The sequence below is a fragment of the Barbus barbus genome (assembly GCF_936440315.1).
Source record: "Barbus barbus genome assembly, chromosome: 7".
Taxonomy (NCBI): domain Eukaryota; kingdom Metazoa; phylum Chordata; class Actinopteri; order Cypriniformes; family Cyprinidae; genus Barbus; species Barbus barbus.
This window is the reverse complement of record NC_136735.1, coordinates 8963758-8989184: the sequence shown is the minus strand read 5'-3', so window position 1 is coordinate 8989184 and position 25427 is coordinate 8963758. Positions and strand designations below refer to the sequence as shown.

General features: G+C 35.5%; 1 protein-coding gene across 1 annotated transcript in view; it reads left to right on the top strand.

The window, feature by feature from the left end:
* Positions 1-25427, top strand: part of sorcs3a (sortilin related VPS10 domain containing receptor 3a) — a gene marked incomplete at both ends in the record, with an annotated part of 238476 nt that overhangs the window by 110179 nt on the left and 102870 nt on the right. Inside the window, 2 exons of the mRNA XM_079422243.1 lie at positions 17173-17272; positions 22648-22806. Coding sequence (XP_079278369.1) covers positions 17173-17272; positions 22648-22806 — 259 coding nt within the window. The remainder of the gene's footprint in view (positions 1-17172; positions 17273-22647; positions 22807-25427) is intronic.

The window sequence follows — 25427 nt, the reverse complement described above, 5'->3', positions numbered from 1 at the left end:
ATATTTCTTTCCACTGTTATAAGTTCAGGCTGATTGGATCTAAAGCTTCTAATTGGGGGAGAAAGAAGCAGATAACTGGGGAAAAGCACTGAAAAAAGAATGAAGGGATGCAAATAAAAACTTTCAGTTGTGCTTGGAGGGTGGTTCTTTTGCAGAGCTCTGCCTCTCCAACACCAACCAGACTCTTGACTCCTTTGAAACACACTAGCAAGTTTTAAGGAGGATGTGAGAGTCTGTATGAACATACTATCAAACACACCCCTTGGAAATGGAAGAAATACCAGGAGAAAGAAAGGAGAGAGGAAATAAAAGTCCTAATGTTGGAGTCTGCTCTTCTATTCTACCTCCCAAAGACTGGGTATGAGGAAAGGAGCCATAAAGAAACAATAGAATTGGGGTGCTGCTCATTTGCTGATTGATTTAGGTGTCACAGAAAGAAGAAAAAACAAATCAGTTTTCTCTTTCTGTCTCTGGCTTTCTCTTTCTCTTTCTCTTTCTCTTTCTCTTTCTCTTTCTCTTTCTCTTTCTCTTTCTCTTTCTCTCTGTCAAAGCAATATAGTCTTGTTTGCTAGCAGAAAGTCTCATCAACAGTAATGAAAGCTTGTTTTCCATTAGCAGGGCTTGGCATGTTGCATCTTTTGTTGTTGCTAAATCATTTCTGTGAATACTGCAAGTATGTGATGAGGTATAATGGGCTCACAGGAAGTGAGAAACAAGCTGGAGAGGAATTTGGGAAAAAAAAAAAACCTCACTGCTCACTTTTATTCTGTGCAAGGACAGAGAACGCCATATGTGCCAAGTGCGAATGTGAAAAGTGCCATGTTGTTGCTGGTAGTTTTAATATTTAGTTATCATTATAATTCATTTAATTATTGGTAATTTCATGAATTAACTGTACATTTCAAACACATTCATTATTCATCATAACCCAAATCCCAAATAAATTGAACTATTTAATCTGAATTCATTACATTTCGTTACAAATTTTGGCCTATGTATGATTCATAGAATTATATAATGTAAATAAGATTAATGTCTGGGTTGCTGTTTGATTGCTCTTTATTCAATTATTCAACTAAACTGTCAGATTGCATGCATTTAAGTTATTGGTAGGGCAAGATTTTGTGTTATCGCTGCTAAATTATCAAATGTTTCATTTATGTATTTTAATAATGTATTGGATGCGCATCATCATACAAGATAAATTCATCTCTGAACAAATTTTCACTGTTCCCGAAGGGGCCATCTTCCCTTTTCTTCTAAAAAAACTTACTGATACACACTACCAAAATGGTTTTTATTTAGAAAGATTTCTGAAGGATCATGTGACATTAAAGACTAGAGTAGTGTTTGTAGAAATTTCAGCTTTGCCATCAGTTATTTATTGTATTTAATGTATTTTTCATCAAATAAAAAGAGCCTTTCTGAGCATAAGAGACTTATTTCAAAAACATAAATATAATGGAACTATTCCAAACTGGTAGTGTATGCACAGTCAACCAGTCTTACAGTCCTGCCCAGGGCCCTAGAATCTCACAGGTCAGCCCATATGAAAGCGTTCTCTTGTTCCTGTCCGCTGTCCATCCTCATGCCCCACTTTCTAGATATAAAGTCAGAAACAAGCATTTACACTTTCACAGACCTGAATTCCCATGACCTGAAGATGTCACCTTATATCAGTCCCACTGTCCTGAGAGGATACGTCCATGTCTGTGCATCAGTGATGGACACATCCCTCTTCTCTCCGTATTCAGATCCGCTCTCTGTGCTGTGCTTTAAGAGTTACACGAGAACTGGAAAACAGACGCCAGAATTGGATTACACAAAAGACAGGGAGCTCATTGTCTCTCTCTTCCCAGCTCCATGTCTTGGATGTTGACATGCCGGAGATGATCCTGAATTGAACACAGTCTGATCCACATTTAGTTCCCTTGCTAGCATCTGCATTGTGTGTGCGCAACCAATGTTTGTCCTTCCGGCTGCAACCAGAGAACGTCTCAGTCCTCATGCAAGAACAATAGTGCCTTGTGGAAATGTCAAACTTTTATACTTCTTTTATTTTAAAGATTCATTTCTGAGCATAAAAGCTTTCTTGAAGATCATTGAGAGAAAAGAAGCGTCTACAGAGGATTTATGCATGCTTGACAAGATGAGCAGTTGAGAAAGATGTTAAGTTATAGTCTTATTGTGTGTGTGTGTGAGTGCCCTTTCCCCCTTATTTTAACTTAAAAATAAGATTTTTAAAATATATAGTGACTATTAATATATATATATATATATATATATATATATATATATATATATATATATATATATATATATATATATATATATATATTAATCAACCATGAACCTGTTGTTAAAAATTGCATTTACATGGACAAGAAAGTACTGGTCATCATACATCAAACTAATTCCTCTTACTTTATTGATTTATTTTATTTTATTGAGACATTATGTGGAAATGTCACAAACCAAATTTACTTATATTTTTAACTTATATTACCACAGTTCAACCTATCAGAGCCCTCAACTCCCACCGTATTGCATTTATTTTTTTCTGCAATATAAGTATTGTGATATATTGATCAGTTCTTTAGTGAAGTAAAGTTTTATGCATTTATCAAGTTTATCATTTTTAATGCATTGCTTGCAAATAATGCATTGATTTGCACATTGCACCTTTTTATCTGTATTACTGAACAAACCAGATGAGCATATGATCAATTTCACTTTAAAACATTATTACACTATTAAATAAGCAGCAATTGATTTTTTTTATGCAATTTGACCTACCTAAAAATCAAAACAATGCTCGATCAATGCAGAGTAATAACAGTGATAATAATGGTTTAAAATATTGATACTTGACTTATACCGAGTCAAAATCATAGCAGAAGAATAGTTTCACTATACTGTATTGATTTTTGTTTCTTCTCAAGTCTCCGCCTCAGACAGCAGAATTGACCCGGCAAACTCTAATCTGATAGGCTGGTATTACGTATCTTCCAGAATAAGGACACAATAAGAGATTTTTTCATCAGTTCTCCAGAAAAGGCAATTGAACAGGCGCCATGGATGTAGAGCACATTTAATCAAGAAATCAGTGACATACTAAAAGTTTAGTTTGAGGACTTAGTAGTATAAACTAGATAGTCACAAGCAAAATTGTATATTGTGCTTGTTTTTCTCTTTAAAGTATTGAGAAAAACACACAATGAGTATGTTATTTACCAATTCTGGATAACCATTGCCCTAAATTGCATGTAAAAATACAACAAGCTATGCTTGGTCAAGTCGCACTTTTCCTGTCTCAGTAGGTGTTTCTTGGCAGGAATAAGCTGTAATGTGGATCCGACCATATCATGTTATCCCATAATTCAAAGCTCTGGCTGTGAGAGACTAACCTCTGCTTGGCGTTTTGACCTACAAGTCAAGAAATTGGCCCAGAACTTTGAACTATACAGAGTGTGGTGTTGAATTCAGGCAACACGGGACTTTTATTATGCAACCAGCCTGATCTTTGCCCTTAATGAGCATTTCATTATTTCCAAATGATATTTAATTGCTCTTTTCCAGACTCTAGGGTAAGGGTCATGACCTGTAGTGAGTTTACTTCTGCTTGTAGTGAATAATAGAGTAAGGATGTACGTTCAGACCCATTTTTGTATTATTTTTGTCCCTGTTTTAGTGTTTTGTTTGTGGAGCACTCTGACCTTCATGTTGTCAGCGTGAAGAGCTTCACTTCGACATTCATGCTAGACAACCCCTCCGAAACACCCGCAAATGCACATCTGCAGGCAAACTGCCTCTTTTGTGATCCGTGCATCATTGTTTTTTCTCTTCTCCCCATCTCTGTCCTGAAAGATGTGTCAGGACAGAGGTCCTGAGGTCACCTTTAGAGCATGACGGAAACGTCCTCACAGATTGCAGATTGGAGTTCTATTATTTATCCACTTTCTATTCCGTCCCGTTCCTCCCTCCTTTTCCGCATTTGGCTTATCCTTGTCGTCTGTCGGGAAACCCCTCCACCGCTTTCATCTCTTTCTCTCTCTCTCAGTCTATTTTTCCAAAACACAATTCTCCTCAACACCTGCAGATATCCACCATGCTCCCTTAATGTGGCAATTCTCCAAAGTCATTTTCAATTATGCTTCAATGAGCTCTGTTATTAGAGCAGAGACGCTGCTGCTGACAGTCTGCCTGAGGCCTGAATTGTGTGAGCGTGTGTGTGATTGTCTCTGCTGTGTGTCTGAGAGGAAATTGAAAGGTGTATACTTGTACCAGATTGAAAGCGTCTTTGTGTGTGCGAGGATATACGTTTGTTTTTGTCGCACTTTCACAAGGAAATTGCTTGAGGCGGTGTCCCGCTAGCCGACTCGATTTTGGTCGAGGGTGTCACACCTACCGACTGTTTTTTGTGACAGACTAAACGACCACCTATGACATTTCTCTCCGATCCGCTGTCACGGACTGCCAAAATAAGCGTGGGAGTACAGCGCAAACAATTGTAATAGACTGAATTAGGACTCAATTCGTGGAGTGACTTCAGTGTGTGTATTTCTTCCTTTGGGACTTGTATGTCTGTGGCTTTAGCGAGGACGTTTTACGTATGTTTAACACTGACATGAACACAGCCAAATAAGTATATTAGCACACAATACTGAACTAATGCAATTAAACAATACAAAATGTAATATTAAATGTTCTATAAAGTATACATAACTCATAACAAGAGTAATATGAAAGGTAGTTAAGTAAAACAATCAAATGTGAATTTGGAAATGTGGTAACTGTTACCGAGCATATATATATATATATATATATATATATATATTTTTTTTTTTTTATAAATAATTTTAAATTTTTTACTGAAAACTGTAAATTATAATAATTTATTGTTCTAATGTGCAGGTATTTTCTTCTTAGCAATAAACTTAATTTTTTGTTATGTCATATAATCTTTTTCACTGTGTTTGGTAAAGTGCCTTTTTTCATTTTCATTTTTCATTTGAATTTATTTATTTATTTATTTATTTATTTATTTATCTATCTATCAATCAGTTTTAATTTTAATTTTAGGTGCTAGTAATGTTAATATTTGCTAATATAATTTCTATTATTTTTGTTTTAAATATTTATATTTAACTTTCATTTATATTTATTAATATTTTGTTTTATATTTTCAGTTTCCATTTTCCTTTTAGTTTAGGCTTTAGTCATTTTACTATTTGCTCATGTGTGTTTTTTTATATTTATAGTTTAATTTTTTTGTTTATTGGAGTTTTTGTTTTACACACACACACACACACACACACACACACACTCACACTCACACTCACACTCACACACACACACACACACACACACAGCCACAGCTTTAATTAATAATCAATCATTTTAGTTTTAAAACTGTTAGCACTATTAAAGCATACTTATGAAGTCTTTTTACATTATAATTATTAATAATATATATATTTTTTTATTGTTGTTGTTTTCATTAAAATTAGTAATATTCTATTATATATTATTATATATTTCATTGCAATTTTGGTGTAGGTAGAAGTATTATGTTTTAATGCTCCAGAATTAAACACAATAACAGCAAGTACAAAAGCTCTCCTCTCACAAAGATGATCTCGCTGATGAAATTCAGATTATGAAAATTTTATTTGCTGCCTTTTCATCGGACACCGTGATAGCAAACACATCCGTCATGTCTCCGCCCTCCTGTTTCACTCTCTCTCCTCTTCTCGTCTTGTCTGTGGTGTGCGGCTTAGCGGAATGGATTTTCATAGTCATCATAAAACTTTCAGTCATGCATCTGGGTGTGAAGTCAGGTCTGGTTGAGCTCTGATGGAACTATAGTATTACTATATAAATAGTAATAATAAAAAAAAAATAAAAAAAAAAATCTGTATTTTTAATCAAACAAATGCAGCCTTGGTGAAGAGAAGAGGAGTCTTTCAAAACATTTAAAAATCTTACCAACCCCAAACTTTGGAAAAAGAAATGTATATTTAATAGTGCTGTCAAACGATTAATCATGATTAATCGCATCCAAAATGAAAGTTTTATGTATATTTATTATATATAATAAATAATTTATATATAATTTATTATTTTCAAAATATATACTGTATGAGTGTGTTTTTATATATGCATAATAAATATACACAGTACACCCACATAAATTATGTAAACAAAAACTTTATTTTGAATGCGATTAATCGCGAGCACTAATATTTAAGCAACATCACATGCAGGTAATCACATTAAAAACAATAAATTAATGTTGAGTAACTGACATTTTAAACAGATATCTCCAGCTGCATGTAACACACAGGCAATAGTATTTTGTTTCTGATTAAATCAAAGTGTTTGAACAAATTGGTTGAATGAATGATTCAACGACTCACTCAAACACAGTCACTTGTTTCATTCCTGAATAAGTTTGTGTTTTTGAACAAATCAATTACTTGATTCAGTGGCTCAGTGACTCTTTAAAGACAGTCACTTGCTGCCACCCATCGATGAAAACTGCAGATAGATGTCCTGTATATAACAGTTTATTTATTTCACGCACGCAGTAAATGTAAAACACACAACAGGCTCACTATTGGTTGTTAGGTTGATGGTAACAGGTTTGTGTTCAAATCCTCCCTGTCTTTCTGTCTTGTCGCTCTGCCCCAAACCACCGCACAGGTAGTCTGTCAGTGCAGATATTTGATTTATGTCAGCGTCTGCAGCCTGGAGTCAGATTAACCTCCACCTAACACACAAACTTCCTCCACCAGTGACATCAACCAGCACAAATGGCATAATATATCACAAGAAGATCTTCAAACTGGCAGTGATGCGTTGTCCCTGCGTTCCAGCTCACTTTCCGCCTTTGTACCCACACATCCAAACAATAGCCTGCTGAATGTATATTGCTGTCCTCCAGGCTCACTTCAGCCCCAGGGCTGCTAAAGAGAGAGTGTTTCGGTTCTCTCTACAGTCTCGTCTTACAGGCATACGATCAGGTAAGAAAAAGTGTTTCCATTCAAAATCCCTTTTTTTTTGTCGCCCAGGGGAATATGTGGTCAAGCGATTGATCCAAAAGGTATCTTTCCCTTTCTTCCTTTCATTTTTCATTGCTCTCTACACCTTTGTGGGTTTTGTTTTCTTTATCCTGTGTTGTTGTCCGGTGTTATCAGAGCAAACAAGGACACTATCTGCTGGTCAGCGGTCAGCTGACATCAGTGAAGCAGACCTTAGTGTGTGCTCTCAGGAACAGATCAGGAATGGTTTCCGTTTTTCTAGGTGCAATCACACAGGTCTAAACAACATCTGTGGGGGTTCGTCTTGATGAGCAGTGGTGGGCTGTGAGGGAATTTTTCAGGCAGATGTGTAAATTAAGGGGTGGTGATGGCGCAGTGGATAAGACACATGCCTTTGGTGTGAGAGACCCGGGTTCGAATCCACTGTGAGACACCAATGTGTCCCTGAGCAAGACACTTAACCCCTAGTTGCTCCAGAGGCGTGCGACCTCTGACATATATAGCAATTGTAAGTCGCTTTGGATAAAAGCGTCAGCTAAATGAATAAATGTAAATGTAAATTAATATTGATCAAACAAAAACACCCTACATCGTGTCTGCACTAGAAGTGACGATGCTGCACTTCCAGATCTTTCACTATTTCACTAATTGGACTCTGTACCTGGCAACAGTGAGCAGAGGAAAGGAAAAAAAAAACACATATATATATATCAATATTATTATTATTAATTGAAAATGGTTGTCCTGTGTTAATTTTTTTCAGGATTTTTAGCTAATAGAAAATTCAAAAGTACAGCATTTATTTGAGGTGCAATTTATTTGTAACATTATAAACTGTAATATCCTTTTTTAAATTAATTTAATGTGTCCTTGCTGAATAAAATTATACATATATTTAAAAGGCATTACTTCAGCCTTATATATAAATTCATATAATTGTATATAATTATACCCAGATATTTCACAGTTTCAGTAATTGGACTCTAGAACTGGCAACAGTGAGAAGGAAAAAAAGGAAAAGAAAAAAAGTTGAGTTTTCTCAACTTATATTTGTAGGAGATTTTTGAGTTCTCTCAACTTTTAAGTTTTACAAACTTAAAACATCAAGTTGAGAAAACTCAAAAATCTGCTAAAGCTGGTTGCCTTAAACGTTTAAGTTCTCTCAACTTTTGACTTTTTACAGCACTGTAAAATAAATAAATAAATAACAATAAAAAGTTGAGCAAACTTAAAAAGTTTAAGGCAACCAACTTCAGCAGATTTTTGAGTTTTCTCAACTTGTTGTTTTAAGTTTATATAACAATAAGTTGAGAAAACCCAAAAATCTCCTAAAAAATTATTTGAGAAAACTCAAAAATCTGCTGAAGCTGGATGCCTCAAACTTTTAAGTTTGCTCAACATTTTTTATACAATGTATTATTATTATTATTATTATTATGTTGAAAATGATTGTCCTGTTTATTTTTTTTTAGAATTCTTTAGAGAATAGTTCAAAAGTGAAAAGTAAAAAAAACAAAACGACAACAACAAAAACCAGCATTTATTTGTAACATTAGAAATGTATTTAATGTCCTTTTTGATTAAAGCATCCTTACTGAATAAAAATATACATATCTTTTAAAAAATATTATTATAATAAAAGTATTCTGCCAACCTTATATATAAATTAATATAATTATATAATATATAATGCAATTTTAGCCAAATATACATATTTTAGGCAAAATAGTTGTCTGTTAATTGCTGCAGAAAACAGATGTTAACAGTGTAAAAAAAAAAAAAAGCTGTCCACCCGTTTATTTATTTATTTTTTGCTTTTTCTGCGCTTGTTCTGATGACGCACTGAAGGCTAATTGGTTTGAAAGCTCATCACTGATAACAATTAGCTATTTATAGGAAAAGGGTCAAATCTCATTTCTTCTCCCTTTAGTCTTTTTAGACGCCAGAAATAAATGATTTTACACCATTTGCATATCCATTCTGGTCAATTTACACATCAGAGGTACATCAGGCTCCTCTGGATTTTGTGAAGTGATTTCACACACCTAGAGGTTTCCGCACATGAAAGAAAAAAATATCAAACAAAATGCATTTTTATACGTGTTGTATGCAAATGTTACTAAGGAACTGATTAAAACAACAGTTAACATAATCACTTTAGTTATTCGGTTTATTTTGACTGGATTTTTGGTGAGTTGGTGGCTTGCTTTTGAAGTTCTCTGCTGCATTCATTGCTTTCACCATCCCTGGAGTCTGGCGCACATGTCTCCACATTGTTCTACTTTACTGCCTCACCATCTGGCTTCTCCTCACAGACAATCCCTGACGTGATACCTGGCCACCAGTCCTCTCATTTTCTGGTTCTCTTCATGTCTTCATCCTCCTCTCCTGGTTTTTCCTCCATTCACTGAAGTGTGTGTCCAGTTGAGTTTCATGTTAGCATGCAGCTCTGGATTCGGGGGACTAAACCCATTTCACAGAAACAAAGATGGCACGTGGTCAGACGCTGGGAATCACATCTTGGCATTGTGTTTCTCCACATTGTAGAACACAAACAGATTTTTCTGTTAACATGCCATATTTCCCAGATGTGCGTTAGATAGTTTCCAATCTTCAATGTGAAAATGGAAGTCGAGGTACGAGACGCAAAATGTACCTTTCAGCCATGTGCTTCACTAAAGTGTGCCTATCTCCGTGGCTTTTGGTGTGAAATATTCGCACATGTGCAACCTCAGAACAAAGTCTCTTTTTATTTTCTGACCTCTGGGATTCACTCTGGGATTCGATGCTGCATTCATTTCTCTCCTGGAAAGGTCCATGCTGTGTTTTTAGGCTGTGTTAATGTTGCCCCAGCTTCAGGCATATGCTTTTATTGGTCTTTTAAGTCTCCGACTTGTGTTTTTCTCCTAACCTACTGTTTGGTTATTCTTAATGGTTTTCTAAAGTCCCAGACGCAATTCTCCAAACTCGCGAGCAGGTGTATAAACATAATTATACAAGTCATCTCGACGGAGCTCTTCTGGTGGGAATTAAATAATTGAATAACATGACAAACCACATCTTTTTGATGGTTTTCTCTGGCAGGATTGAGTTGATCCCTGTTGATTTCAGCTGGATTGTCTTGTCACTAGGGTATAAAGAACTATGTACAAATGCAGGAAAGCGTCACACCACTTATAGCAGGCTACTCTTAAGGACTCACACTTTCATAATTCAACTCCTGTGTCGTCTGACATCATACAAATAATGATACCGCTAACATGAACATTACGAACATTATTCTTTCAGAATGTCATGATATTACTATAAAAATATGAACCACCCTAGTCTTCTTAAATTAGAGGCTTATGATAAAACAAGATACTATGAGCTCATTTCCTGCTGTGGTACCGTAACGAAAGTGATACTGTGCTTCATTTTCTTTATCTTTTTTTATATATAATGAATACACTTAGCAAAGCCTTGAATCATCTTTTGCTTGAACATAAAATAAAAGCGTCCCAAGAAGAACACATACAATACAGCAACAATAGTTCCTTCCCTTGGTGTTTTCCCCCCTAGTTCTGTTTTGTATGGTTATTATTTTGCTGGTATCTAAATTTAAAAACTATTGATGTAATGCCTTTTGTTGGATAATACACCATGCAATTGTTTGAGTAGTGCAGATTTATTTATTTGTTTGTTTTTCTGTTTTCTTATTTGGGATTGAGTGCCATGGTGATGTTTACATCCTAATAATAATAATAATAATATTAGTTTGTTCGTTCATATATATATATATTATATATAATATATATGAAGTTTTATATATTATATATAATAATTATGAATTTTCATAATCTGAATTTATAATAAAATGACTAAAGCCTAAACTAAAAGTAAAATGGAAACTGAAAATATAAAACAAAATATTAATAAATATAAATGAAAGTTAAATATAAATATTTACAACAAAAATAATATAAATTATATTAGCAAATAATAACATTACTAGCACCTAAAATTAAAATGAAAACTGATTGATAGATAAATAAATAAATAAATAAATTCAAATGAAAAATGAAAAGCTAATTCAAAATATTAATAAATTGTAGAATTTAATAATAAAAGGCACTTTACCAAACACAGTGAAAAAGATTATATGACATACAAACAAATAAATACATTTGTTAGCCGTCTCACGGGTGCGGTTTTCCATCCGCTCTCAACGCTCCCTTCCTGGACCCACGAGGACACCAGCGTGCATGCACGGGGAAGAGACCGGTATCCCGAGGAAAGGCGCGCTCGGCATTTAAACGCCGCCAGCCCTAGCTGTTTTAGCGCCCCTCCTCTCTCACACACCCACTCCCGTCGGGAGCCTGATGAAGGACGGGGAATACGGGACGGGGTGGTGATGATAATAAGGGGGGAGGCAGCCGACTCGTCACAGATATATATATACTCACACACTAAGGGTGGAGTACCATGACGATATTTTACATCCTAACAAATTTAATAAAGTTAAAAAAAATATATATATATTTATTTGTTTGCTCAGGGTGGAGTGCCATGGACATTTTTACATCCTAGTAGTAGTAGTAGCAGTACTACTACTGCTACTACTACTACTAATTTACTACTACTAATAATAATAATTTACTACTACTATTATTATTATTATTATCATTAGGATGTATACATCTTCATGACACTCCACCCCAAATAAGATAGATGATAACAACAACAACAATAATACTAATCATTATCATCATCATCATCATCATCAAGTTTATATATTCAAAGCAAACTGTTGCATTCATTCTATAAACCTGCCATCAGTGCAAAAACATTAAAACTTGCACTACAGTATGGATAGTTTTGGCTCTGAATACAGATTCATGCATAAACTACATAGTACAAAAAAAAAACTGCTAGTTGATACATATCTGCCATTGTACAGCATATATACTTTCAGCCCTGGCTGGAGTTTACTGTATATGTTTCCTTTGTTTACTTCTCATTTCACCTTTGCCTTTCGGTAATATCTAGATGAAGTGACGGTCAATTTACTGTGAATAATCCTTGTGCCTTTATTTTGCTGCCACCCCAGAATAAAACAGTATATAGGGAAGATTCCATTATAATTTCACTGAAAACCATTACTGCCCTATTGGCGTGGGGACCCGCTCCTGGGTAGAGGCAAAAAGGAATTGAGCGATGGAAAATGGGAATCCTCCACGGTGCCTCAAATTAGATTGCCTCTGTTTGGAAGCGGTGTGTAGGATGTGCCTCCATCTGTGTTTCTGAGACTGTCACTTTGGTGTGGAGTCAGTGATGGTGTTGAAAACACTATCGTCTGTGCACTATTGCTGCGAACAGCAAGCTAACGTGATGGAGAAGTATTAGAGCGTCGGGGAGGATTGTGTTGGCTAACAGCTCGTTTCTCCTACTAAATTATTCAGACTTGAAAAGCCAGGCCTATTCACTTGCTTTTGCTTTGGTAATATTTGACATGCAAGTCTTTGGGAGAGCATGAATTATTTACTTTGTGTATGCCTCCAAAGAAATGTGAACGTTTGTCTTGTGGAGCTGTCATGTGTGATATTTTTCAACTTTAACTTGTTCGTAAGTAGTTTAACAAAAGCATCCGTAATCGTACGTGACGTGTTAGAGGCCAAATTCACTGAGTCATCTGTTTTCTGGTGGAAGAAGCTTCAAAGAGGATGCAAAAGCACCATAACAACATCATATTTGTTTAATATTTCAAGTCTTTAAAGCCATACAGTAGCTTTGTGTGACAAACAGGCTGAAACTGAAGTCATTTATTGAAATGAATCATGAGGTAATGAGTCTATGAATTAATCAGACTGGTTTTGAAATGATTAAATGAAAAGATCCAATTCAAAATAATGATTCATTCATGAATCAGAGGTTGCTACTCACTACTTCTTAACTCTTGCAATCAGCAGTTTTTAGTTATGAATTTAGGTTAGTTTCTCACATGATACACAAATGAAATTTATGTATCTATATTAAATATCCATATATGACATATTTTGTCATATGAATTAAAAACATATAATGAACCTATTAGAAATTGAAACAAGTTATTGAAATAAAAACAATGTATTAACATGTATATTTATGCATATGTAAAACATTTTGGAAATATATGACATATTATGACATATATATTTGTTGTTTTAGTAAACTTGTAAATAAAATATTGATGACATGGTTGCTACAGTAAAATACTGTATAAAAATCCTATATAGATATTAATAACATTTATACATATACACATTTTGATATGATGATTTTATATGTTATAAACATCTCTTCACTTACTTTTAGAATGTACATATGTGAAAATTATACATCACCTTGTAGGTATCATATATGCCAATGTCACTCTTGATATAGGACAATATAGGTCATATTGCGTTTCCATATAGCATGTAGTTTTTGTGAGACTTGGAACACAAAAGTTGTCGGTTATTTTGAAAGAATCAGGCCAGTATATTATTCAACAATTCACCTTTTCTCGGATGAAAGAATGTCATAGGTGTGGTTTGGAGCGACATGCGGCTGAGAAAATGATGACAGAATTGATATTTTTGGGTGAACGTTTCCTTTAAGGCTTAAATAGCAAGTATACGTGTGCATGTAGTGTTAAAGAACGTTATGTTCCCACAAAGAGGCTGAATAGGAGAGAGAAATTGGTGGGTGTGACATGGGCCACAGGCAAATTTTACTCAGCTGAAATAGGCAACGCTCAGGAGAAAAAGAGAGGTGGAAGCAAAAATAGAGATGGCAGGACTGGCAAGACACAGTTGTTGAGATAAAACAAGGGGTTGGAGGGGAGAGCGAGATCAAGAAAAGGAAATCGCAAAGTGATGTGAGGCCTCCGAAAACTCTCCATTAAGTTCTCATCTCAGGTGCAGGAAGTAGATTTTGGAGAATTGACAGAAGAACTGTGGGTCTCCTTCAAAGAACAGCAAATATTAGAAGTGTATTTTTTTTATAATAATCTTTTCATATTCAGAGGATTATGTTTGTTTATAAGAGATTTAGAGATGTTTTTAAATTCTCTCTCTCTCTGCATTATGGAACTTTGGTCTCTCGATCGCCATCTGTGGTTGAAACATACAATTGCAAGTTACTTCCAAAGCGATTTTATCCTTAAACTTCATCATCATCCTTCGTTATATAATTGACATGTTTTACATATTTATCCAACATACAATTATACACAGCATTATGTATGTTTGTATGAATGTATATACATCGTTATTGTTCAGAGTGTTTTTATTATTAATTTGTTTTGTTTTGTTTTGTTCTGTTTTGTAATTTAATTTAATTTAATTTATTTATTTTTTTTATTCATTTTGGTCCCATTTTATATTGTGCCCCTAATACCTGGTTACTTACATAGTAACTACATGTGTACATAAATGTAACCACAATGTAAGGACACATTGGTAAATAATAATCAATAAACATCATCAAGTTTGCTGACGACACCACAGTGATTGGCCTCATCAGAGACAACGATGAGACTGCCTACAGGGTGGAGGTACAGCACCTGGCTGCATGGTGTGCTGACAATAGCCTGCTCCTCAACACCAGCAAGACAAAGGAACTTATTGTGGACTTCAGGAAGAAGAAAAGTGGAACGCATGACCCCATCCACATTAACGGGATGGTTGTTCAACGTGTCTCCAGCTTCAAGTTCCTGGGAACCCACATCTCGGATGACCTGACCTGGACCACCAACACATCCAGCCTAGTCAAGAAGGCTCACCAACGCCTCTTCTTCCTTAGGACACTGAAGAAGAACCACCTGTCTCCAACCATCCAGCTGAACTTCTACCGGTGTGCAATTGAAAGCATCCTGACCAACTGCATCACAGTCTGGTATGGGAACTGCTCAGCTGCTGACCGCAAGGCACTGCAGAGGGTAGTGAAAACCGCCCAACGCATCACAGGGACACCACTTCCTGCCATTGAGGACGTCCAGAGAAAACGCTGTTTACATCGAGCTTGCGGCATTCTTAAGGACTCCTCTCACCCTGACCATAGACTGTTTAACTTACTGCCCTCTGGGAGGCGCTTCAGGAGCCTCCGAACAAGGACAAGCAGACTCAGGAACAGCTTTTTCCCTACAGCTGTTTCCCTACTAAACTCTGCCCGATGATACCCCCTCACACACCACTACAAACTTTTCACCCCTCCCCATCATCAAATCGATTAAAAAAACAAAACAAAAAAACAACCAATCTACACACTGAGTACTATGTACTGTAAATTTTTATTTCTATGCACTTTCAATGTTCATTGCACTAGTGTTTATATATCTTAATTTATAGCTTATTCATATCCATTTGTAATTATTTTCATAGTTTTTGCTCATAGTGTACATACATTTACTGCACAATCCATCTGTATAGTATGTTCATATCACCCATCTGTATATCATACTGATAGTATTTAAAAACTTGTAAATTATGTCCATAGTACTACTGCCTTATCTGTATATTCTGTACATATGTAACATATTGTAGCCACTGTATATCCTGTACCTCTGCTTATTGCACTTCTGGTTAGATGCTAACTGCATTTCGTTGCCCTGTACCTTACATGTGCAATGACAATAAAGTTGAATCTAATCTAATCTAATCTAATCTAATCTAATCTAATCTAATCTAATCTAATCTAATCTAATCTAATCTAATATCTACAGCTCTAATGTTTGTGTAACTATACATATGTAACAACCCATTGAATGGTATGTGTAAGTACAAATGTGTAACAGGACATTGGTAACAAAACGCTTTGGCAATGAAAGTACAAATGTGTAACAGGACTAACAGTACTTTTGGTAAAGAAAGTGTTACACTTTATATTAAGTAGACAATTCCTATGGATTTACCATGTAATTACTGTGATGTTACACAACAGTGGCCAGTAAGTTAGGCTTTACATATGAATTGTGGTTGGTGTCCAGGAGGTTTCACTTTATATTAAGTGGACTGTTCCTGAGGAGTTACCATGTAAGTACACTGGTATTACAGTGGTGCACCAACTCCACCAACTCGAAATCCAACTCCTCCCACTTTACAAATCCCTAAACCTACCCATCTCCACCCCCTGGATCAAATTGTTCCAATTACTCTTTTACATACTGTTGTTACAAAATGTAGTTATATAATTCCTGTTACACGTGTACTTAGTGAAGTGAAAAAAAGTGTTGTTACCAATGTCCTGTTACACATTTGTACTTACACATACCATTCTGAGGGTTGTTACATGTGTGTAGTTACAGAAATATTACCGCTGTAGATGTACCAATGTGTACTTACACTGTGGTTACATATTACGTACACATCTAGTTACTATGTAAGTACACAGGTATTAAGGACACAATATAAAGTGGGACCTTTTAATGAATACAGGACATTTTTGCCCTATATTATGTATTTTTTTTACAGTGTATTTTCTTAGTACAAGCACCTGTTGTTTTGAATGCAACAGAATTTAAACACCTCTCAGCGCCTCTGCCGTCATCGTGCATTAGCAGCTCATGCTAGACAGCATTCCCAGCACTAAAATACTTTCATACTACTTACGTCAGAAATGTAGGTAGAGTTCATTCAGTAGTCTCTTATCTTTGTTAGGAACATGTCCCTGCCATCCATACTCACGTCTGCATTGCAAGACTGTCAATATCATTAGCTTTTCTAAGCAAATCAGTGTATTCTCTGGATCAGTTGTCACTGTTATGCCCAGGGGCTGCAGGATGATGTTAGTTTTGCTGTCTGTAGAACAAGGCAGAATTGCTCAGCATATGCTCAGCAGATTTTATTTGTCTTAGCGAGCTTTTCTTCTCATCGCTGAGGATCAGGGAAATATAAATAGCCAGGAAAAAGAACAAAAAACTGTGAAACACTCTTATGAATTTAATTTGCTGAAATCTGTTCAATCGTTTGAGTTCAGCTGAGGTCTGCAAATTCCAATCTAGATTCATTTTGCTGGAGAATTTATTTATTTTGGCCAGGTCATGACTGGAGCATCGCTATCCACACACACACAAACAACAAAAAGAAATGCATTCTGAATACCATATTGAGAATTTTGCTTCTATTTGCAGATCAACCGATTATGGCAGCACTTATGAGAGGCTGAATGATAAAGTGGGAGTCAAGACCGTTTTGAGTTACCTCTATGTCTGCCCCACCAACAAGAGAAAGGTAAGACGCCTACAGCCTCTTATTCTCTGTTTTCTTCCCTTTGAGAGACTCCATGTTCCCCTACTTCAAATGAAGCTGGTTATTTTGAAATATTTCTTTATTTTTCTGCTTCCCAGCCGCCTACAAAAATATACTAAAAGGCACTAAAGGAGTGACTAACCTGAACAACCTGGAGCAATTCTGCTTAGAATAATGGACCAAAATCACACCTAAACAATGTGTAAAGCTGATGCATTCTAAATTATTATATTATATTTTATTATATTATATATGACACTTGACCACAAAATCAGTCATAAGGGTCACTTTTTCCGAAATTGAGATTTAATACACCATCTGAAAGCTGAATAAGTAAGCTTTCCATTGATGTTAGGATAGGACAATATTTTGCCGAGATACATCTATTTGAAACTCTGGAATCTGAGGGTTCAAAAAAATCTAAATATTGAGAAAATTGCCTTTAAAGTTGTCCAAATTAAGTTCTTAGCAATGCATATTACTAATTAGAAACAGAGTTTTTTATATATATTTATGGTAGGACATTTATAAAATATCTTCATGGAACATGAAGGGGGAGTCGTGGCCTAATGGTTAGAGAGTCGGACTCATAATCCAAAGGTTGCGGGTTTGAGTCTTGGGCCAGTAGGGATTGTAGGTGGGGGGAGTGAATGTCCTGCTCCCTCTCCACCCTCAATACCACGACTGAGGTGCCCTTGAGCAAGGCTCCGAACCCCCAACTGCTCCCCGGGTGCTGTATGTATCTTGGCAGTATGTCACTTCACTCACTCATGATCTTTACTTAATATCCTAATGATTTTTGGCATAAAGGAAAAATCTATAATTTTGACCAATACAATGTATTTTTGGCTATTGCTAAAAATATACCCCAGGCACTTAAGACTGGTTTTGTGGTCCAGCTTATTAAAAGTTTATTTATTTATTTATTTTTCTCATTAAATAAAATAAAAAATTCTGAATAAAACATCTGAAACATTTCTTTCATAATGCTAATCTGATAATTACATAATGCTCACCAAGACTGCATTTATTTGGTCAAAATGTTGTATATGGTATATTTATAAAGCTGACTTTTTAGCAGCCATTAGTCCAGTCTTTAGGATCAATCTTTTAGGATTCGTAGAATAGAAAGCTTGAAAAAAAGAGAAATAATTAATTCTACTATGCTGATTTAGTGATCCAACAACCTGTTTCTTATTATTATTATTTTCTGAAATTGGTGCTGCTTAATTAAGTATAGATTCTTTATTTGAAATCTGTTGTAGCATTATAAATGCCTTTACTGACATTTTTTATCAATACAATACATCCATGCTGATTAAAATGTACAGTCAGCCCATCAATATCCCAAAATAAACCACAGCATCATACTAGTCCTTCAAGCATCTCTTAAACTTTCGTCCCCCTCTGCCTTCACACTGTTCATGGGTCACCATTAGTACAATTTCCCATCAGAACACATGGATGGTCTCCTTTGAAAAGCTCTAGATGTTTGATTACCTCTGCTTTTGTGAACTGAAAGTGCACAATGGACGTGCATAGCACACAGCGTGCATCATCTGAAGGTATTGTTGTTGTTTAGCGGCTCTGTGCACAAACTGGATTGATGCGTCAGCTTATTTCCCTGACTATGTGGGCAAACACAGTCCCATTCCAGCGAGAAGGATTGACTCTGGCAGATCCCATGGCTATTTTCAAATAGGGCTAAGTTTAGGCCTAACCTTTAGCACAACACTTTTCCTTTTGAGAGATGGGCATGACATTTCCGAAGCTCTGCCTGAGCTCTTAAATGGGAACTTGCCAAGAATCCAAAGTGCTTTGCGCTTTTAGCACTCTCGATGGAGACGAGATTACATGCTGATGCGAAGATCACCGACAAATGAGCCTGTTTATATTTCCACCACTCTATTTTTTATAAAACGCAGTTGATCGGCCATGACATGATTAATTTGAGACTGTGTGTCCTTTTCCTGCTGTTTACACGGCTCGCCCGGCGCTGACGCCAATCTCATTCAGCGGTGGGAGGCTACGTGTGGGCCGTTAACTGTGCGCTGCATGTAGATTAGCTCGCGGGATGCTAGCCGTCTGGGTGCCGGCAGATAACAGGGATCCCTCAACCCTATTGATTGTGCTTCGCAACTCTCTTCACTCCTTTATTCAGCGGAGAAACATTTGTTCACAGTTGTCATGTTCTGGTGTCTTGAAAACTTAATTATGTGCTAATGCTTAATCAGTATCTGTCTGACCTCAGATTTGTGGTTTCCCAGCTTTACAGCCCAGTCGTGACCCATCGGCCACATTTACACCTGCTATTAACACAGGCAGTTCTAAATATACTGTGAAATCTGTTTTGTGAAGTGACTCATTTTGTTGCACCCAGACAACATCATAAATGATTATCGGAGATGCAAGCCAATCTGTGTGTTATTTTACCACCTCCGTAGACTGTTTTGTCTGATAAGATGAAAATGAAAATGTGTGAAAAAGCTGCGACTGACTAATGAAACAGTCAGAAGGTTGCAGCTCTATAGCATGTTATCTGATTATAGTTCATATATGCATATGAACTATAGCATATTCTGCCTTGCATACCAAAAAAGTAGCAAACTTTTGCAATTTTGGAACTTTCTAACTCGTTCATTACAGTCAATCCAATATCCATATATTACATCAGTAAGGGGTGAAGATCTCCGCCCCTTAATTTAATCTCCAGGGTAAAATGGGAATTGCTGGCACAAGCATGTAACACTTTGCTCTATGAGACCTTTGTCAAGTAAAATAGTCCAGTATGTACAGTACACTCTTAGAAAAGCTATTTGTGGTTAAATGAAGAACCTTTAACATCAAGGGCTGCATTTCACAAAAGCATCGTAAGCCTAAATTGATCATAGCTCCATTGGTTTCAATGGGTCTATGATGTACTTTTAATATATTCCCCTTGAGATTTCTAGAAATCATACTTTTAATATTCCCTCATATATTCATGTTTTCAAAGAATGTAGGAATCCTGGTTCTTCAACGAAACAAATAAACGTACAAACAAAAACTTTAATTGTTAGGGAGGTCAATAAAGTAAGGAACATGTTGATTTTGCATTGTTTATTTTACTTTATTTTATTGCTGGTTTTGTATTTTTTTTTTTTATATTTGAAATCATCTCGAGGCCCTGTAGTAAATTTGCTGAGGCCCCCTTATTGGCCCTGGCCCTCTGGTTGAGAACAAGTGTTTGAAAAAAAAAAAAAAAGGTTCTTCAATACTGCAAAGAAATTGCTATAGAAACAATTTTCACTTAGAAATTGTTAGTGAATTTTACAATTAATTACAAAGATTTTTTACAGTGTATGGCATCATTACAATAATCCACTTTTAGTTAAGTTCTAGAAATGTGCAAGTTATTTAAATAAAACTTCAACAAGGGACTCAAAGTGAAAAATCATTTCCCTTTGATAATAAACACTCTTAGCCAATGCACTATTACGGAAAATGATTACACCCTAAAATCTATGAATTGCATCTGACAAGCCCAAAGACACAAGGGGGCTCTTTCCATCTTCTTATAATGATAATGAACAGTAAAAATCAGGAGCCCAGGCCAACAAAATCCTGCGTTTCGGCTGGCTGTTTATTGGCGCTTAATGAAAAACGATTTATCTAAATCACCGCCCTGGAGGATTCGTAGTTAAAGCTTGTGGAGAGAGGGGTGGGATTTTTGTCAGTGACAAATGCACCACTGTTTTTCCAATTCAAATCCAGTTGAGGGAAGAAAACAGGCGTTTACATTCAGGGCGGATGGAGGCGAGAGAAAGAGCGAGATGATAGAATTGGGGAGGTCTCGAGCTTATGTTTCACAGTTTGCTTGCTAAATATTATCACGTCTAGATGTCAACCGTAAGTGTGCATGCTTAAATTAATGTGCTCTGAAATGCTTTTGAGCCTATTAGGTTCCATTTAAACATCCAAGACATGTGCATTGTATTTTTTCAAGCAGTAAAAATCCATAATGAAAATGTCTGCAACTGTTTTTAGCTCTGTACAATCCTCGAATGGCAGTGAACACGGTGCCTGGCATTCAGGTATGAGACCATTTAACGAGCAGGCAGACGTACTTACCCTTTAATTATCACTGAGATCAGATGCAACCGCCCAGTCAAACACGGCCATAAAAAGAAACGCTTTCCATAATGCAATGCGTTCACTACCAGAAGAGTTTTGCATCTGTTTTAATTAAATGCTATGCCCATCCACAGATTTTCCTCTGTGCATACATACAACCAGAATCAATTTAAGAGGAGCTTGGAAACTAAGCCAAGGTCAGTGCTAAAGTAGAACTACAGTAGTTAGCTCACTCTCATTATTATTCCATTTAGAATGGAAGCAATGGTCAACCTTGACCTAGTATGAGCTTTAGTTGGTGGTCTAAAGCCTAGGAATAGTTCACCTAAAAATTAAAATTACATGGAATAAGCTATTGAGAGGGGTTTATATTGTTTGTGTGAAATGTTCCTTTAAATGGAGTTGATTGAGCAAAGGTGCAGGGTGCCATAGCAGCACGTTCACTAAGAATTTTTAAAACTAAAATGTTACAGCTGATAATTGCTGTTACTCAGCAGGTATGCTAGTAGGCTTCATTCTAACACTCTCTAAACCTCTTTTCCAATTATTTTTCTTTTTAACACACGCTACTGTATCGTAATTGATATACACATTTCTAAAGCCTCTAAATGATTAGCAAGATCCAAACTGCTTGTTGTACACTATCTACTGTTGTACATCCCTTCTGTTGTGGGATCGATAGTTAATATATTTTATATAATTCTAAAAATATCCACCTTCAGGTCATACATGTGTCTTTTCGCTGTGAATAACTTTGATATTGTTGGTAATATTTCAAGATGAACACTTACTGGACTGATTTTTTGAAAAATCATGTTAAAATGTGAGCGTCAAATATGTTACATCAGGCTTTTGAGGAATGTTTATTTGCTCATCTCTCAATCACCATTGCATTGCACTGCACTAAAGGTTTGACTCCAACTTTGATCATAAAACTAAGCATTTAAATATCATCCTTATAATATATACTTTTGGAGATATAGTGGCAACTTATATTTATATGCATTTTCTGTGAATGGACTGCTATACTGTTATAAAGATCTCATTGGTTTACATTACATGTCACTGTTTTGTCTTATCAATATCAGGAACTTTTTAATTTATTTTTATCAGGAGCAAATTTTATTTTGTTGTCAGTTTGGGCCTCTTTTGGAGTTTGGAGTAACTCCAATCCATATTCTTCTTTGTACTTATATGTCAGACTTTACAGGGTTAACCTTTGTGCCTTTCTGTTTGTTTCTCAGATAATGGTGTTGACTGACCCAGAGTTTGAAAGCAGTGTTCTCATCAGCTCGGATGAAGGTGCCAGTTATCAGAAGTACCGCTTGAACTTCTTCGTCTTAAGTCTTCTTTTCCATCACACACAAGAGGACTGGGCACTGGCCTACAGCCACGATCAGAAGGTAAGCTTTGCTTCATCTAAGCAAAAGGATGAAAAAAAAGAGCCCACAGTGGTAAATATCACAAATGACCATATTCATTTAATAAACTGGTCTTATTGATGATGATTCATCAATTCAGGTTATTTCAAAAACAAACATTCCAAAACGGGGTTTTCACAGCAATGCAGTAGGATAAACGTTGTTTTACTGCAGTCTGTAACTTTTTGGGGTTAAAAATGATCCAAAATCAATATTTGTGTTCAAAACTATCACTTTTCTTTAGCCCGATTCACAATGGTTAGCTTATAATAATGTTTTCTAAATTAAGTGGTGCGGGTAGGTTTTCACGGGAAATTCGAGCATGGCACTGCGTCATTACGTCACGTCTGTAAACATCAAGAAGTTGTATGGAAGCAGAACAATGACAATCGTTTTTGAAACATAAAGCATGCTGAAATCCACAAATCGTGGAATATGTGATTGTTGTCATATTTCTATAAAAATCTAAAGTACATGTTTGTATTAAAGTACAAATGGATGATAAATATGCCTTTTGTATGGGATTAAATAGCAAGCACTTTGAGTGTCTTGTTCATCATGTTTATATTCATATAAATGCAACAGAAGTTTAGAATTGGAATATTCACAGCTTAAATAAACAACTATGTTAAATTTCAGGACCTAAAAATGCAAGCCCTGGAAATACAAGGCATTAAAATGCAAGCACTGTTAATTGCAATGCATCTTTTTTTTTTTAGATTTGTGGGATTCAGGATGCTTTATGTTTCAAAAACTATTGTCATTATTCTGCTTCCATAAAGTTGTCCCGGCTACTGGGCTATAGCATGTGAGGATAGCAACTAGAATTAAATGTATCATTTTGATGGCGGATTGTAATCCAGAAAGGGTTATGTGTTTATGAAACACGTGAATGAAATATATTAAATAAACTATATTCCAGTTTTAAATGTTCTTCTAATCACAGATTACACAAGATTTGTATTTTAAAGACAAGCAGTTCAAAGGGAGCATAGTTTGCTTTTTGGGAATTTCTGAATATGAAATTCGAATGGCATGACAATTAGGTTAGACTGTACAGAAATTGAAATCTACACGCTAATACACACTATACTCATTGTCACACAATGCTGATGTTGTTAACATTAATAATTTGAGAATAAAGTATAACAATAATATGGTTTGGTGTGATATGAGCTAACCAATTATTAGATTTAATTACCATTGGTAGCGCGATTTATTATAATGTTTTTTTCCTCAGTTGGTCAGAACAAATGTGGCAGCTTTGTTACTTATTTGTTCAGATGGCAATATAGGGTGAAAATTCTTATTTGGGTCATATATTCCAAGACATAGGCTAGAATCTATGATTCCTAAGTACAGAATCCTCACCGGTGCGGTCACTGACTGCCACACATTCACCTCAAAACATTAGATTAATCCGTGCTGTAGCCGTGCCGGCTCACAACCCCACGCACAAAAGATAATTCCGCACAGAGCTGCAATTCCAGGTTTTCAAACAGAGATGCAAAGAGGCAAAACTTACGGACTGCAGCTTTAAATAAGTATCCATTAGTGAAATGGCCATTTAGACACTGTTTTATCAAACTCATATTCAGAATGGCTTTATTTTGGTATTTAATCCATTTATCCAATTAATTCTTTCTAGATAACATCATGTCTGGCCCTAGCATTCTACTCACTGAATAGCAATTGTAGAGTTAACAATAAGTAACTGAACAGTGAAGGGTGTTTTGTGCTTGTTTAAACTACATAGCTGGCTTATATTAGGCTGAATATTTTTAGGTGTGTTATTTAGTTTGTTAGTGACGTTTCGTTTTGGGTGCTTTTTTCATTCTGGAATGCTTGCTTCTCAAATAAAATTAGTAAATTCTGTGGAGTGCTGAAAATTTACTAATCATTTACCAAGGACAAACCCTCCCACGAGAGTTATAGTGAGAAAGAAAGATAAAGAGAGCAAAAAAGACTTTTGACTTTTAAAGGTCTCCTTTTATTTGGCAGTAATTCATATTCGTAGTCAGCCTGTAAAGAAAACCCAATAAAATGTGTGTGAACAGAATTGACATCCATCAAAATGAGCTGAAGCTTATAAATATATCATATCAAGCGAATATGCCATTGTCCACACTTTAAATCTTTTGTATGGATTAATGTAATTTTATTGTGTCTGAATGTATGTCTACATTTATATACTGTACACTACTGACACATTAATTTAATCAAAGGTTACAATAAAGACAATAATGTTACAGCAACTTATAGATTAGTGGCTAAAAATATTTCTATTTTAAAAAAGCAGTTTTTTTTTCATTTGAAATTTTTATATGTACATTAAAGTATACTGGATTTTTTTTTTTTCAGAAAATATTAAGCAACACTGATAATAATAAGAAATGTTTTTCGAGCAAAGCAACATATTAGAGTGATTTCTGAAGGATCATGTGACTCTGAAGACTGGAGTAATGATGCTGAAAATTCTGAAAATAAAATGCTGAAAATAAAATTTTATAAAATAAAATGCTGAAAATAAAATAAAATAAAATGCTGAAAATAAAATTTTAAATGATCATAACATTTCACAATGTTACCATATTTATGATCAA